The sequence below is a fragment of the Mustela nigripes genome, chromosome 8, assembly GCF_022355385.1.
Source record: "Mustela nigripes isolate SB6536 chromosome 8, MUSNIG.SB6536, whole genome shotgun sequence".
In the NCBI taxonomy this organism is placed as follows: domain Eukaryota; kingdom Metazoa; phylum Chordata; class Mammalia; order Carnivora; family Mustelidae; genus Mustela; species Mustela nigripes.
The window spans coordinates 8,772,888-8,787,977 of NC_081564.1; the positions used below are offsets into that span (position 1 = coordinate 8,772,888).

General features: G+C 38.9%; 1 protein-coding gene across 7 annotated transcripts in view; it reads right to left on the minus strand.

Moving 5' to 3' along the window:
• ATXN2 (ataxin 2) overlaps positions 1 to 15,090 on the minus strand; it is a 116,024-nt gene that overhangs the window by 12,418 nt on the left and 88,516 nt on the right. For 5 of the 7 annotated variants that reach the window (XM_059408425.1, XM_059408421.1, XM_059408427.1 and 2 more), the window contains 5 exons: positions 14,954 to 15,017; positions 14,224 to 14,376; positions 13,775 to 13,841; positions 2,157 to 2,341; positions 1,711 to 1,843 (listed from right to left, as the gene is read on the minus strand). In XM_059408425.1, the coding sequence (XP_059264408.1) occupies positions 1,711 to 1,843; positions 2,157 to 2,341; positions 13,775 to 13,841; positions 14,224 to 14,376; positions 14,954 to 15,017 (602 nt within the window). The remainder of the gene's footprint in view (positions 1 to 1,710; positions 1,844 to 2,156; positions 2,342 to 13,774; positions 13,842 to 14,223; positions 14,377 to 14,953; positions 15,018 to 15,090) is intronic. The other 2 variants (XM_059408422.1, XM_059408426.1) reach the window with 1 other exon arrangement.

Consider the following 15,090-nt stretch of genomic DNA (forward strand, 5'->3'; position numbering starts at 1 on the left):
CATGGAGGAGAAAGATTCTTCTCAACATCACAGTATTACTACAATGTCTCAGAAGCATGGGTACACAAACAGCTATTCTCTAAAAAGTAATGGAAATTTTAACTCAAAAGTTTTAGACCTTATTCCAAGGGGAGTATGCCAGAAAACGGGAAGGAAGAAGTGTTTTTTCTATTTTTAAAATCATGATGTATTTATCAGAAATATATAAAGAATCATAATAAACTTTTTCACATAATAAGCCTTTAGCAAAACATAAGCCTTTAGCAAAAAACTGTTAAAATGTATACAAACTGTGTAGAAGCATGTATGATGAATACACTTTTATGCAATTTCATATATACTTAGTCCTGGTTAAGACAAGCCAATGAAAAACAATTATAACCAAAATCATAAGCCAAAATCAGTCTATCGGTATTTTTTCAATTAAATTATGAATGAGTTTTTTGTAAGAAAGTTTCCCCAAACGTGGCAATTACATCATTTTAACTTAAAGGGCATAATCCACAGCAGAAGGTTTTAAGTGGTAAGGTATAAAGATTGGGTTTAGGAACTTTACAAAAACAATGCCTTTAATCATTTAACATGCCTGTCACGGTGCGTGGGCAGTGGGAGTGCGCCTCCGGGAAGAAAGCGCGAGCAGCAGGTCATGGATGACAAGAAACTTGACTGCTGCTGCCTGAGGCCTATTCCTATGAACCTACAGAGTATCATATAGCCGTAGTCATTTTAAAAGTTTTAAAAGGTTTAAAAAAATGCAATGTCCATGTAATGGTACTTTCTTTCTCAGAGTGGTGTATTTTCCATTTGTATGAATAAATTTAAATTTCTCTCCTCCCACTCCAAAAAACTGAAATGCCAATGGGAAAACCTAAATGACAGTACAGGAGTGCTCAGGAAGGTTCAAAACAAAACTTACATCTTAATGAAACTAGAACGAATTAAAGTTTTTTTGAAAAATATGGGTCCACTCACAGACTCTATTACTTTAAGATATGAGTGGAAATGTCATTTTAAATTCTCAACATTGAAAAACCACATTATTTTAGTACTTTAGATGGATGCAAAGGTGACCTGCACAAAACTCTCCAGCCACAAAACTAAGATGGAGATTTTTGTCTATTATTCCTTTATATATTGTTTTAATTATTTTACATAGGATACTTCTCATTGTACCACTGCTTATATGATTATATTTAAAGTGTGACTCATGTCTAAAGGAGACCCAGTATCATACTATTTTGACCTCTTAAAAAATCAGCATGAGGCAGACACACAGTAGCATTCATTTTAACAAACAGCAATAAAAATATGTAACGCCAATGACTGCCCGAGGAAGGAGTGGAGCAGAATGTTTTCTTGTCAGAGAGAGCTTTCATTGTGTCACAACTTTCTTGGATGCCTTAGGCAGGCCATACCAAACTGCTGTAATACTGATGAGGAAGAGGAGGAAGATGCCTTTCTCCACAAATGATACTTTCCGTTATACAAGTCATTCAATTTCACTTAAAATAAGGAAAGACGTTTGAACACAAATTTCAGCAACAGAAGTTGAAATGATTTGACAAGACTTAAAGAAATGGGTTAATCTTTTCTTTAGATTCTTGACCCTCATTGGTACAAAAGGCTAAGTTATTCTTAAAGTTTCTTTTCAGAGCTTTAAAACAATTAATAGTCACTCACACTGAAAGAGACAAACAAAATGCTTCCTACCATACATCGCATGCGTCTGCTCATGAGCCCCGTATTGAGTTGCTGAAGAAGACACTAAACCAGGCTGGGCATGTGCCGGCGGTGCCATCATTCTAGCATTACCCTGTATCACAGGACTATAGACATGAGGATGCTGTGTTCAAACAAAATATAAAGAAAACACATTAAAGTATCAAACAGAATCAGGCAAATTTCAGTCAGACGTCTTAACTCCACACTTTCCAGGTTTAGAGAAACAACTCTGAAAATCCTAAAACTGTTTTTGGCTATTTCCTTTGAAATACTTACGCTGATCAGCAACCTTCTAAAGGCCCCCAAATCCTTAGCTATCTACCTTACCATGACACAGAACACAAAATATAAAGGAAGAGCCCTTTACCCTATTAAAGGTTAAAACTGAAAGCTATTTAAATGGAACAAAAATTAAGAGGTCACGGCAGCCTTACCTGAGACTGATAATGTGGCACATGCTGAACGAGAGGCTGATTTGGAAACTGCTGAGGACTATAGGCAACATATTGTGTGGAATAAGCTGGTGGGGTAGCCACAATCGGCGGGCCCGCCGCAGACGCTGGGTGCATCATGGTGCTCTGATGATGCTGGTCCTGCCGCTGCTGGGGCATATTTGGTACTGAAGAAAAGATGACTGAGTATTAGAAAATACCCTCTCCTCAGAATCAGACACATGCACATAGCATCGGACACATGCTCTTACACGTGTCTCATGTAACCTCAAACACCAATGCCCAACCCTCAGCACAACTCTGACTCATCCTTCAAGAGTCAGCTTGAAAGCAACCTCCACAGAGACTCTCTCCAATGACCCCCAGATCTGACTGAGTCCCTGTACATTGACACTTACAGCACTATGAAAAGTTTCCTACATACTACTTTCTGAGATAATCCCTGTCTGACACACCAAATTATGCCACTTGCTACAGAAGGCTATTATTTAAAGAAAAACAACAGTACAAGAAAAAAGCCAAAACCCAACACTAAGCTTTACTCTTTTCCCATCACTGAATTCTTCTACAATTTCTGCTCTTTCTCAAAACACAACAACACATAGTACCATGCAGCAGGTTTCTAATAGTTGTTTTTAAAAATTCCTGTTAAGTCTTTTATTATTTTAAGATTTTATTTATTTGACAGAGAGAGAGGGAGCGAGTGAGCTCATGAGCAGGGAGCAGGGCAGAGGGATGGGGAGAAGCAGACTCCCTGCTGAGCAGAGAGCCCCAGATGGGGCTCTCAATCCCAGGACCCCGAGATCATGACCTGAGTGGAGGCAGATGCCCAACTAGCTGAACCACCCAGGCAGCCCTACTGTATGTATTTTATTATTCCACACAGATTTTTGCCTCATGGTTCTCCCAGTGTTAAAATTCTAAAAAGTAATTAAAAATTCAGCTAAAAAAAAAAAAAAAAAAAGAATTCAGCTCAACTGGGGCGCCTGGCTGGCTCAGTCAGTAGAGGATATAGTTCTTATTCTTGGGGTGTGAATTTAAGCCCCACACTGGGTGTAGAGATTACTTAAAAGAAATTCAGGGGGGCGCCTGGGTGGCTCAGTGGGTTAGGCCTCTGCCTTCGGCTCAGGTCATGATCTCAGGGTCCTGGGATCGAGCCTCGCATCGGGCTCTCTGCTCAGCGGGGAGCCTGCTTCCCCCTCACTCTCTGCCTGCCTCTCTGCCTACTTGTGATCTCTCTCTGTCAAATAAAAAAAAAAATTTAAAAAAAAAAAAAGAAAGAAAGAAAGAAAGAAATTCAGGGGCACCTGGGTGGCTCAGTCTGTTAAGCATCTGCCTTTGACTCAGGTCACGATCCCAGGGTCCTGGGATAGAGCCCCGGCACCCGGCTCCCTGCTCACGGGGAGCCTGCTTCTCCCTCTCCCTCCTGTTCATGCTATCTATCACTTTCTCTCCCTCTCAAATAAATAAAATCTTAAAAAAAAAAAAAAAATCAGCTGTGACCTCCTCTGTAACATCTTTTCCAGTTCCCCCAAAACGACGAGCTGCATGCTCTGTGTACCTTCTCCTCACTCGTCTATTAGAGCCCTGTACTGACTGTCGTCTGTAATGGGTGGGTGGTATGATGTCAACAAAGCCACTTGAGGGGAGGAATCATGAACCACTGCTTACAACACGGCAGAAGGCACAAAGAATGTGTAACCTGGCATGTTCATAAAATCATCAGAACTAATTACACAAGTAATTACTAATTTAGAGACAGAATTTGTTTAAATATTTTAATTTTCTTGCTAAAAATTTAATGACTTGCTGAAATTTAAGAGAGCTGGTAATAGAGAGTTTTATTTATTTAGAGAAGGAAATGTGGAAATAGAAGAAATGTGTATACAGTAATATTTTTCTGAACTTGATCTTGAGAGTCCATATATTGAAAAAGCAATTCCTTTCAGTAAAGCTGCCCCAAACTCCTATAACATTTTTTAAGATTTTATTTATTTATTTGACAGTGAGAGATCACAAGCAGGCAGAGAGAGAGAGAGAGAGAAAGAGGAGGAAGCAGGCTCCCTGTCAAGCAGAGAGCCCGATGTGGGACTCAATCCCAGGACCCTGGGATCATGACCTGAGCCGAAGGCAGAGGCTTAACCCACTGAGCCACCCAGGCACCCCTCAAACTCCTATAACATTTTTAACAAATGAAAGTTTACGATTTCTTTTGACACTTGATTATAACCCTTTTTACTATTTGATACTTGATTATAACCCTCATATATTAAAATAATTAATTTAAGTTAAAAAGCCAGTCAAGTGTACCATCTTTTTAAAAATTAAAATTCTAGGAACTCCTGGTTGGCTCAGTCAGTTAAGCATCTGCCTTCAGCTCTCATCATGATCCCAGAGTCCTGGGATTAAGCCCCACAGCGGGCTCCCTGCTCAATGGGGATCCTGCTTCTCCCTCTCTCTCTGCAGCTTCCCCTGCTTGTGCACATGCAATCTCTATAAAATACATAAAGTCTTAAAAAAAATTAAAATTCTAGTTATACACACAGAAAATGCTTGAATATAATTTTTTTTAAAGATTTATTTATTTGACAGGCAGAGATCACAAGTAGGCAGAGAGGCAGGCAGAGAGGGAGGAAGCAGGCTCTTTGCTCAGCAAAGAGCCCTATGCGGGGCTCGATCCCAGGACCCTGAGATCATGACCTGAGCTGAAGGCAGAGGCTTTAACCCACTGAGCCACCCAGGTGCCCCGCTTGAATATAATTTTAAAACATAAAAAAATTCTACAATACAACATAAAATCCTCCATCCCATTATTTACATACATTTTTTCCCACTAACAGCAACTGTGTGTGGCCTTCTACATTATCTCCTATGCATTAGCACATGTGCCTATGTATTTATACAGACATATACTTGGGTTTATGGCATATTTTCTTCCTCAAATTGAATCTATCTTAATATTAAACTATAACTTAGATGGACCATAGTTTAATGATTTCCATATGTCCAACGGTTTTCAACTGAGAGCAATTTGTCTTTCAAGGGACATGTGGCAATTCTGGAAACATTTTGGTTGCCACAAATGGGAGAAGGGAAGTACTACTAGCATCAAATGGGTAAAGGCCCAGGTACTTGGGTGGCTCAGTCAGTTAAGCATCTGCCTTCAGCTCAGGCCATGATCCCAGGGTTCTGGGATCTGGTCCCACACGGAGTGGGGGGTTTGGGTGGGGGTTCCCTGCTCAGCAGGGAGCCTGCTTCTCCCTCTCCCTCTACCCCTCGCCCCTGCTCATGCTCTCTCTCTTCTCTCTCTCCCACTCGCATTCTCCCTCAAATAAATAAAGTCTTAAAAAAAAAAGTTTTTAAAAATGGGTAAAGGCCAGGTATGCTAATAAACCAAAAATATCTGTCCCAAAATGTCAACAGAACCAAGGCTAAGAAATTCTGTTCTACATTAATAATAATAATGTCTACATTAATCAAGTTCTTGACTTTGGCATATTTTTAAAAACAACAAAGTTTTTCTCACAAATTGCAAAAGAAAACCATTACATTTGTACCAAGAAGACAAAGTGGTTTTGTGCAAAGGCTTTACTATCATGCAGGAATGATATGCCTTATACAATCCATGACTGTGTTTCGGAAGCAAATTTTTGACAAATGAAAGAGCATGATACAAAATTAACATAAAGACAGAAATAGCCTGCATATATAGTACTTCATAAACTTACTTCATAAGTAACTACTTAAACTGCAGTGGAAAACACACTGGTTTTATAACAATAAAAAAAGAAAATACCTAAGTATAAACTGAAAAAATACACACTATCTTCTAAGAGAAACTTTAAAAAAAACACTAAAGATACAAAAGCAGATTTAAAGGAGAAAGGCGTAATTGTTCTTGCATAAGAAGACTAAATAAAAAGACAGTAATTCACCCCTAATTTATAAATTTAGTATCATTCCAATAAAAATGCCAACTGGAGAACTGAATGTTAAAAACAATGAGTTTGTACTAAAAGAACAACAAAAACCATCACTGGTCAACCTTTAGAGGATAGTATGAAATCAACTCATTATTTTGGGAACTTTCTTGAAATGATAACATTTTAATTACACAAACTATACCTCACAGTAACCAGTTTTTCTTTTTCTAAGATTCTGTCAGAGAGAGAGAAGAAGAGAGCACAAGCAGGGGGAGCAGCAGGCAGAGGGAGAAGCAAGCTCCCTGCTGAGCCGGGAGTCTGATGCAGACTTGATTCCAGGACCCTGGGATCATGACCTGAGCCACCCAGGCGTCCCTAAAAATTTTCTTTATAGAAATATTCCAACTAATAATTGAGTAAGGGATAATAGAGAATGTCACCATTTTGCAACCCCTTAATGAAATGATGGCTCTAGGGCTAGACAATGATTGTCAGTGGCTGCTAAACAGACAAGGGCTGGTAGGAAATGTTATTCTGAATAGATACAGCTATTCTATTATCACAAAAAGGTGACATCATATGACTCCTCATGACAGTATACATTTCACCTATGCAACATTCTAGATTAAATTTAAAAAACTACAACCTGATCTTATCAAGCCTCCCTAGACATTTACTCTCAGTCTGCGAGCGTTATAGAGAACAGACGGCCACTTTAAACACCACGAAAGAGATGCAATTCCTGAAATTCAAATTGTAAAAAAAAAAAAATATATAGAACAAAGCAGCTAGATTTAAGTAAAATGTAAAGGGGAAAAAACCCCAAAACTAAAGGGAAAACTTTAAGAGAGACTTATCATTAAGAGAGATACATAAATCAAAAAGGTGGATTTTGGATGACAGTAAGCTTTCAGTGAGTGGTAACCACTGATCACATATTTTATATATGTATAAAACAATAATGTAAAAGCTTCAAACAAAGAGAATTACCAAATTACCAAATGTGACAGAGACAAATGCTGAACAAATGCTGTTAGAAAAATGGTGCCATGGACACCTGGGTGGTTCAGTCGGTTAAGTGGCTGCCTTCAAGCTCATGTCATGATTCCAGGGTCCTGGGATCGAGTCCCACACTGGGCTCCTTGCTCAGCAGGGAGCCTGCTTCTGCCTCTGCCTCTGCCTGCTTACGCTCTTTCTGACAAGTAAGTAAATTTAAAAAAAGAATAAAAAGAAAAATGGTGCCAACAGACTTGCCTAAAACAGGGTTGCCACAAACTGTCGCTCTGGAAAAAAGCAGTACCTGTAGAGTGTAACTGAAGAAGTACGCCTGGACCTAACACTGTAAGACAAGGCTCCACCCTAAGAACAGGAGCAATGCAAGGGTCATGTCACTTAGAAGACTTAGCCAGTGCAATAAAGCAAGAAAAATATACAGTGATTGGCCTATAATTATGTACACAGAAAATTCTAAGTCTAAAAGAAGCTACTAAAAACAATAAATGTATTTAGTGAAGTGGCAAGACACAAAGTCAGTATTAAGAAATCAAGTGTATCTCTATATACTTGGTAAACAATGTTTAAAAATTTTAAAACACTTGGGCGCCTGGGTTGGCTCAGTGGGTTAAGCCGCTGCCTTCGGCTCAGGTCATGATCTCAGGGTCCTGGGATCGAGTCCCGCATTGGGCTCTCTGCTCAGCAGGGAGCCTGCTTCCTTCTCTCTCTCTCTCTGCCTGCCTCTCAGTGTACTTGTGATTTCTCTCTGTCAAATAAACAAATAAAATCTTAAAAAAAAAAAAAAAATTTTAAAACACTGAAAGAGCAGCATAAAAATATAAAATACCAACAACTTCTCACTCAAAACTGTTACTTAAAGATTTCTAAATGAACTAGATACTAAGGAAATTAATACTGCATAGAAATGTTAAATTTTATTGTTAACAATTAGACAACAAATGTTTTTAAAATCTATTATACACATTTTATCAAAATGTAAATAAGCCCACCTCTAAGATGGGCCCCTCTGGTCCCGCCTCCTAGTACTCACACTCTTGTCAAGTCCCCTCCCACTGTACCATGTCTGCTTTGTGTGATCTACAGCGTACATACCACATTGCCAAGGCTAGATTGTAAAACACACTCTAGCTTCCATTTACATCAATTTCTCTTTCTGAATACTCATTTTGGGAGAAGCCAGCTGCCATGTTATGACCAGCTTTATCCTGTAGATATCTCTGAACTGGAAGCAGATCCTGCAGCCCCATTTAACCCTTCAGACCCCATAGTTCTTTTTCTTTCTTTCTTTCTTTCTTTCTTTCTTTCTTTTTTTTTTTTAAGATTTTATTTTATTTGGCAGGCAGAGATCGCAAGTAGGCAGAAAGGCAAGCAGGCTCCCTGCTGAGCAGAGAGCCCAATGCAGGGCTGGATCTCAGGACCCTGGGATCATGACCTGAGCTGAAGGCAGAGGCTTTAACCCACTGAGCCACTCAGGTGCCCCTTCAGACCCTACAGTTTTAACCAATATCCTGACTGCAACTTCGTTAGACACTGAGACAGAACCACCCAGTTAGGTTACACCTGATTTTCTAACCCTGAGAAACTGTGTGAAATAATTTATGTTTGTTGTTTTAGGCAGCTAAGCTCTGTGGTAATTTGTTAAAAGATAGGTAATACAGGGGCACCTGGGTGGCTTGTCAGTTAAGTGTCTCTTGGTTGCAGCTCAGGTCATGGTCTCAGGGTCATCAGACTGAGCCCTGCAGGAGGCTCCATACTCAGCAGGGAGTCAGCTTGAGATTCTCTCCTTCTCCCCTTTCTAATAAATAAAATCTTTTCTTTCTATCTTTCTTTTTTTTTTTTTTTTTTTCAAAAAAGGGATAATACAGTCACTATTTTTACAAGGTTTTCAATGGAAAAGAAAAAGATGCAAGCAAAAAGTCACTGTAAAAATCTTGCAATGTTAAGTTGAATTAGATGTATCATTATAAATTTCCCAATTTTGTCCACTGAAAAGGCCAAAACACAATAACTCAAAGACCAGAAAATGGTTTATAAATACTTTTTCTGCAAAAAGAATTAGGATTCCTTGAAGGAATATGGATCCAGGTCGGGGTTTAGACACAGATTAGCCTGACATATCTTATTTACAGCAGAAACTAAGAAAGCTATCAAAGACAAATGAATAGGGGAGCCTGGGTGGCTCAGTCAATTAAGTGTCGGCCTTTGGCTCAGGTCATGATCTCAGGGTCCTGAGATTGAGTTCCATGTCGGGAATCCCTGCTCAGCAGGAGTCTGCTTTTCCCTCTGCATCTCTTCCCTGCTCTTCTGTGCTTTCTCTCAAATAAACAAATTAAATCTTAAAAAACAACAACAACAACAAAAACAAAGACAAAGGAATAGTACTAAAAGGACACAGGAGCCAACTTGAAGGGAGTGGCATTGATTAGAAGATGGGGCAGGGGCACCTGGGTGGCTCAGTGGGTTAAGCCTCTGCCTTCGGCTCAGGTCATGATCCCAGGGTCCTGAGATCCAGCCCCACATCACATCGGGCTCTCTGCTCAGCAGGGAGCTGCTTCCCTTCTTCTCTCTCTGCCTGCCTCTCTATCAAATAAATAAATAAAATCTTAAAAAAAAAAAAAAAAGATGGGGCAATAGGAGCAGCAAAAACCTGAAACATATGAATATACAAAAGTATATGAAAATCCATGAATTCCTGATATTTTTAAAAATAATAAAAGAAAGGGGGGGGACAGTCACATCTTTCAAAACAAAGCAACTTCATTAGACACTACTGAAAAGTGTCAAGGGCAAAAACTCCTCACTGAAAGTTGGCACTTAAGGCAATTTTAAGCCCTTAAATTTAAGCATTTATTCTTACTTTCCTGTACCAACTATTTGAGGATAATCATATCCAACCCTAGTTGAAAAGAACAGCCCCTTACAGGATGATTCTAGCTAATACATAGAAAAGAAATGCTAGGAGTTCAGAAATTACTGTTTCCAAACTCCTAACCAATGATTTTCAAAATATGATCACGGACTTTCAGTATCACTAGGGAGCTGGTTTTATAAGCTGTACTAGAAATTTAAATTCTCAGGCTATACCCCAAATCTACTAAATTGGAAATTCTGGGGCTGGGGCCAAGCAATCTGTGTTTTAACAAATTCATCAAGTGATTCTAATACACACTAAAATTTGAGAACCAGAGTCCTAACAAATTTCAGAAAACTTTATATCTGGGGAGGGGAGGACTGGGCTATCACCACCTGAGCCCTTAATTTTACCAATTATCAAAGTAGGACCAGATAATGAGCATCTCCTGAACGATCCAACATCATCTGTTAAAGATTCTTTACCATCTTTTTTTTTTTTCTTTACCATCTTCTGTTAAATATCTCACAATCATCTGTTAAATATTCTTACCTCTCTGCCACAAGAAAATTAAATTAAACCTAATATAACTGGTGACATCACAAGAAGTGAAGAGACCATCTAGAATACAGGACATTCCTATGTAACAACTGGTTTCTGTCTCAAAACAATGGCAGGAAAAAAAAAGAAGAGGAATTAGAAAGACATGTAATAAACATACTGTATGGATCTTATTACTTTGATCCATATTCAAAACAAACCAGCTGTAAAAAAAATATCAAGATAATGCGATTGTGGTGATTATTAGATAAAAAGGAATTACAATTTTTTAAAAAAGATTTTATGTATTTATTAGAGCGAAAGAGAGCATAAGTAGGCAGAGCAGCAGGTAGTAGGAGAAGCACACTCTCTGATGAGCAGGCAGCCCGATGCAGGACTTGATCCCAGAACCCAGGGATCATGACCTGAGCCAAAGGGAGACACCTAACAGACTGAGCCACTCAGGTGCTCTGGAATTACTATTTTTATAAAGTGTGGTAATTAGCACTCTGGCTAAGAAAAATGTCCATATTCAAAAGGATAAACACTAAGTATATAGAAATAAAATGGCATGATATCAATGGCATGATACTTTAAATACTGCAGCAAAGAAACAAAGCACCCCTCAAATAAAGATGACAAAATCTTGATAATCACCAAATCTGAACTATGGACAAAGCAATTATGTTGTCACTTTCCACCTTCACAGCACAGACTATGTTTACAGCTGCTATTTGCAGTGTGCCTGTTCCACCTTCCTAGAAATGGCTCTACAACACTGGCTGAGGGTCTCTCAGGGCGTGTAACTTCTATCTTTGGGAAATGATACTGCTGCCTGAAGTTAAAGTGCCGCCCTCACATCAGAGCCTACAATAGTTTTGCTTTCATTGTAATCATCTTTTTTGTTTTAACATAAAAACACACCACTGTACTGTCTTAAGTAATCGTTAAAATATCCCATAACCAGGTAGTAATATACGAAAACCTTAATATTGTTTTTATTTAAATTAACATATCTTATTGGTTTCAGAGACAGAGGTCAGTGATTCATCAGTCTTATACAATACCCAGTGCCCTCCTTAATGTCCACCACCCAGTTGCTCCATGGCCCCCACCCCCCTCCCCTCCAGCAGCCCTGTTTGTTTCCCATGATTAAGAGTCTCTTATGGTTTGTCTACCTCTCTGATTTCATCTTATTTTTTCCCTCTCTTCCCCTATGATCTTCTGTTTTGTTAATTAAATACTACATACAAGCGAGATATGGTATTTGTTGTTCTCTGACTTCTCTCATTTAGCACAAAACCCTCTAGTTCCATCCACATACTTGCAAATGGCAAGATATCTCATTTTTCTTTTTTTTAAAGATTTCATTTATGTATTTGGGAGAGAGAGACACAGCGAGAGAAAGAACACATTAGGGGGAATGGGAGAGGGAAAGCAGGCTTCCCACAGAGCAGGGAGCCCGATGCAGGCTTAATCCCAGGACCCTGGAATCATGACCTGAGTCCAAGGCAGACACTTAATGACTGAACCACCTACGCTTTTAAAAAATTTTTATTTATTTATTTGAGAGAGGGAGAACACAAGCACGGGGAGAGGCAGAGAGAGAAGCAGACTCCCCGCTGAGCGGGGAGCCTGATGCAGGACCTGATTCCAGAACCCCAGGACCATGACCCAAGCCAAACGCAGATGCCTAACCGACTGACCCAACTAGGCGCCCTTTCATTTTTCTTTTGATGGCTGAGTAATACTCCACTGTATATATATATATACACCACATCTTCTTTATCCATTCTTCTGCTGATGGACATCTGGGCTCTTTCCACAGTTTGGCTATTATGGACACTGCTGCCATAAACACTGGGGTGCAGGTACCCCTTTCAGATCACCATATTTCTATCTTTGCAGTAAAACATAGCAATGTGATTGCTGGGTCATAGGGCAGCTCTACTTTCAACTTTTTGAGGAACCTCCACACTGTTTTCCAGAGTGGCTCCACCAGCCTGCATTCCCACCAACAGTTTGAGAGGAAGACATATCTTAATATTAACCTCACTCAAAATGGCACTAGAAGAACCTTTCCTCCACATGAACTTTTTTAGATCCACAGAATAAGATTAATCCTAAAACTAGGGAACTTTGAATTATCTAAGCTACAGTTCTTTCGGCATGTTCCAGTGTTCCAAGGCAAAGAATACCATACTTGTTTAAAAAGAAAAAAGTAAGAATTTTAATCAACATCCAAAAATGATTACTTCAAATACTTAGGAAAGTTTATTAATTTAAGAATTGGAAGTTTTAGGTCAGGAGAATATTGCTAGGCACTGAGTAACTTATCAACTAGCTCTCAACTACCTGGATGGCAAAAAAGGACACCTTTTAACATTTGCCCACATTAAACGATCTCCTTTTAAGATCAGTATGTGTTTTCTTCCCACAAAGGCTGTTTAACCACAAGTCTAGAATATTAGATTACACAACATTCTCATTTTATTATTTTTTAAAGATTTATTTATTTGAGGGTGGGGAGGGGCAGAGGGAGAGAGAATCCCAAGCATACTCTACAGGGAGCCCAACGCAGGGCTGAGATCACAACCTGAGCCAAAACCAAGAGTTGGATGCTTAACCGACTGTGCCACCCAGGCTCCCCACAATATTCTCATTTTGAAGATGAGGAAATATCCCTCTACTATGAAGATTTTGACGGTTTCTGAAATGAGCTGCCCTCAGCTCAAAAAGAAATTCCAGATTGGGCGGGGGGGGGGGTTGTATGTTATTATGAAACAAAAGGTCAACAACCTGGTAAACTAATTTAGCAAACACTTTTCAAATTTAGTAATGAAAACTTCAAAATCACTTATTCTTTCTGAAAAGGATCTTAAACAATCACAACTGATGAACATTTTCTCCTCCCCTAGTCTTGTTTATTAAAATGCATCTGAGGGGCACACAGGTGGTACCGTTTGTTGAGCATCCAACTCTTGGTTTTGGCTCAGGCTATGGTCTCAAGGTTGCGAGATCGGCTCTGCTCTCAGTGAGAAGTCTGCTTGAGTTTCTCTCTCCCTCTGCCCCCTCCCCTTTCTCTCTCTCTAATAAATCAATCTTGGTGGGGGAAGTGCATCAAATACCTTACCTAGTATTGGGTATCACAAATCAATGCACAGGCTGACCAAAAATGAAAGCTCAACGACAAATATTCATTCATTATAAATCAGTTCCCGAATTCATGCAGCATGCTGACTACAAGCAAACACAGGCAGGATTATTCTCACCTTTACCTGCTCTATATGTCTTGGCTTGATTCACTGGCATGGGCGTCATAGGTATAGGGTATAAAGGCTTGAGGGAATTAAAAAAAAAAAAGATTAAACTTTTCAGATAGTAAGAATATATTTTACTATTTTCGCTTAGTTGTATATTGCTAGAGAGCTAGCACTGAGGTTTCCTCATTCTCCAGGAATTATTAAAAAAATAAAATCACCCCATACCTAAAAGGACAAACCCCAAACTGCAGTAAACCTGAACTGTCTTTCTTTCTCACCAGAAAACATTCTCAGATTTGGGTTTTTATACTAACAACACACCATGCTATTGCATGCCTCCCCCTTTCAAGTACTTTTGTTTTGCCACTACTGCCTTAAGTCACCACACACTGACAGAGTGCTTGGTGTGAATACAAATAACTAAGGAGGGAAAACGAACATCAAAATCTAGGACTTACTTGCACGCCTGGGCTCACTGGGACTGGATACATCATATTTGGTGCAAAACAAACAGGCTGCGTGTAAACTGGAGCTGGCTGTTGGTGGCCCACCATGGATGGGCTGGGCTGTGCTTGAGGACGAGGTGAAGTTGGGGTTGTAGAAGGCTTTGGCTACAAAAATAAAAATCAACCATCTAAAGGTGAAAGGCCAACTGTTATTTCAATCGGAAAACTGATCTTTCCCATCTTTCTAAGCTCTATTTGCTTTTAGTGCCTTTTAATGAAAAAAAGTTTTAGAAAATAAATTTCCACGTTTCAAAAGGAAAAGCACTTGGGTAGAAAGTTAAATTTGCCAATTAATTTATTATAATAATCTGCCAACTTGTCAATAATACTTTAAAACAGTTGTGATTTTTAATGAACTAAAGTATTTTTAAAATTTACTAAGTGTATTATAAATTCAGTAGAATAAAAATAGTTTATCTATAAACCTGAGAGCCTAGCTTGTCAGCCAGTCAGAGTCAAAGATTTACCCCAGACCACATTTAACTGATAACAAAACAAAACAAAAATCTTTTCAGTGACTCAAAAATATTCATAAATGACCATATAAGAAAAAGGAACTTAAACTACAAGTTGTTTCAACATCCTGTGAGTTTAGATGGCAGGTATGTGGAAAATACTATTACCAATAATAAATTAATTTTTTTAGAGAAAATGATTACTTCAAAGAGAGAAATAAACTTACCTGAGAAAAGGAACGAGGGTTGAACTCTTTTGCATTAGGATTCAAAGTTGATTTTCTCACTTGCCTAAACCAGGGGAAAATTAAAAGGGGCCAATAAAATTTGCATGGAACTTGTGTTTCTCTCAAGTCTTCTACAC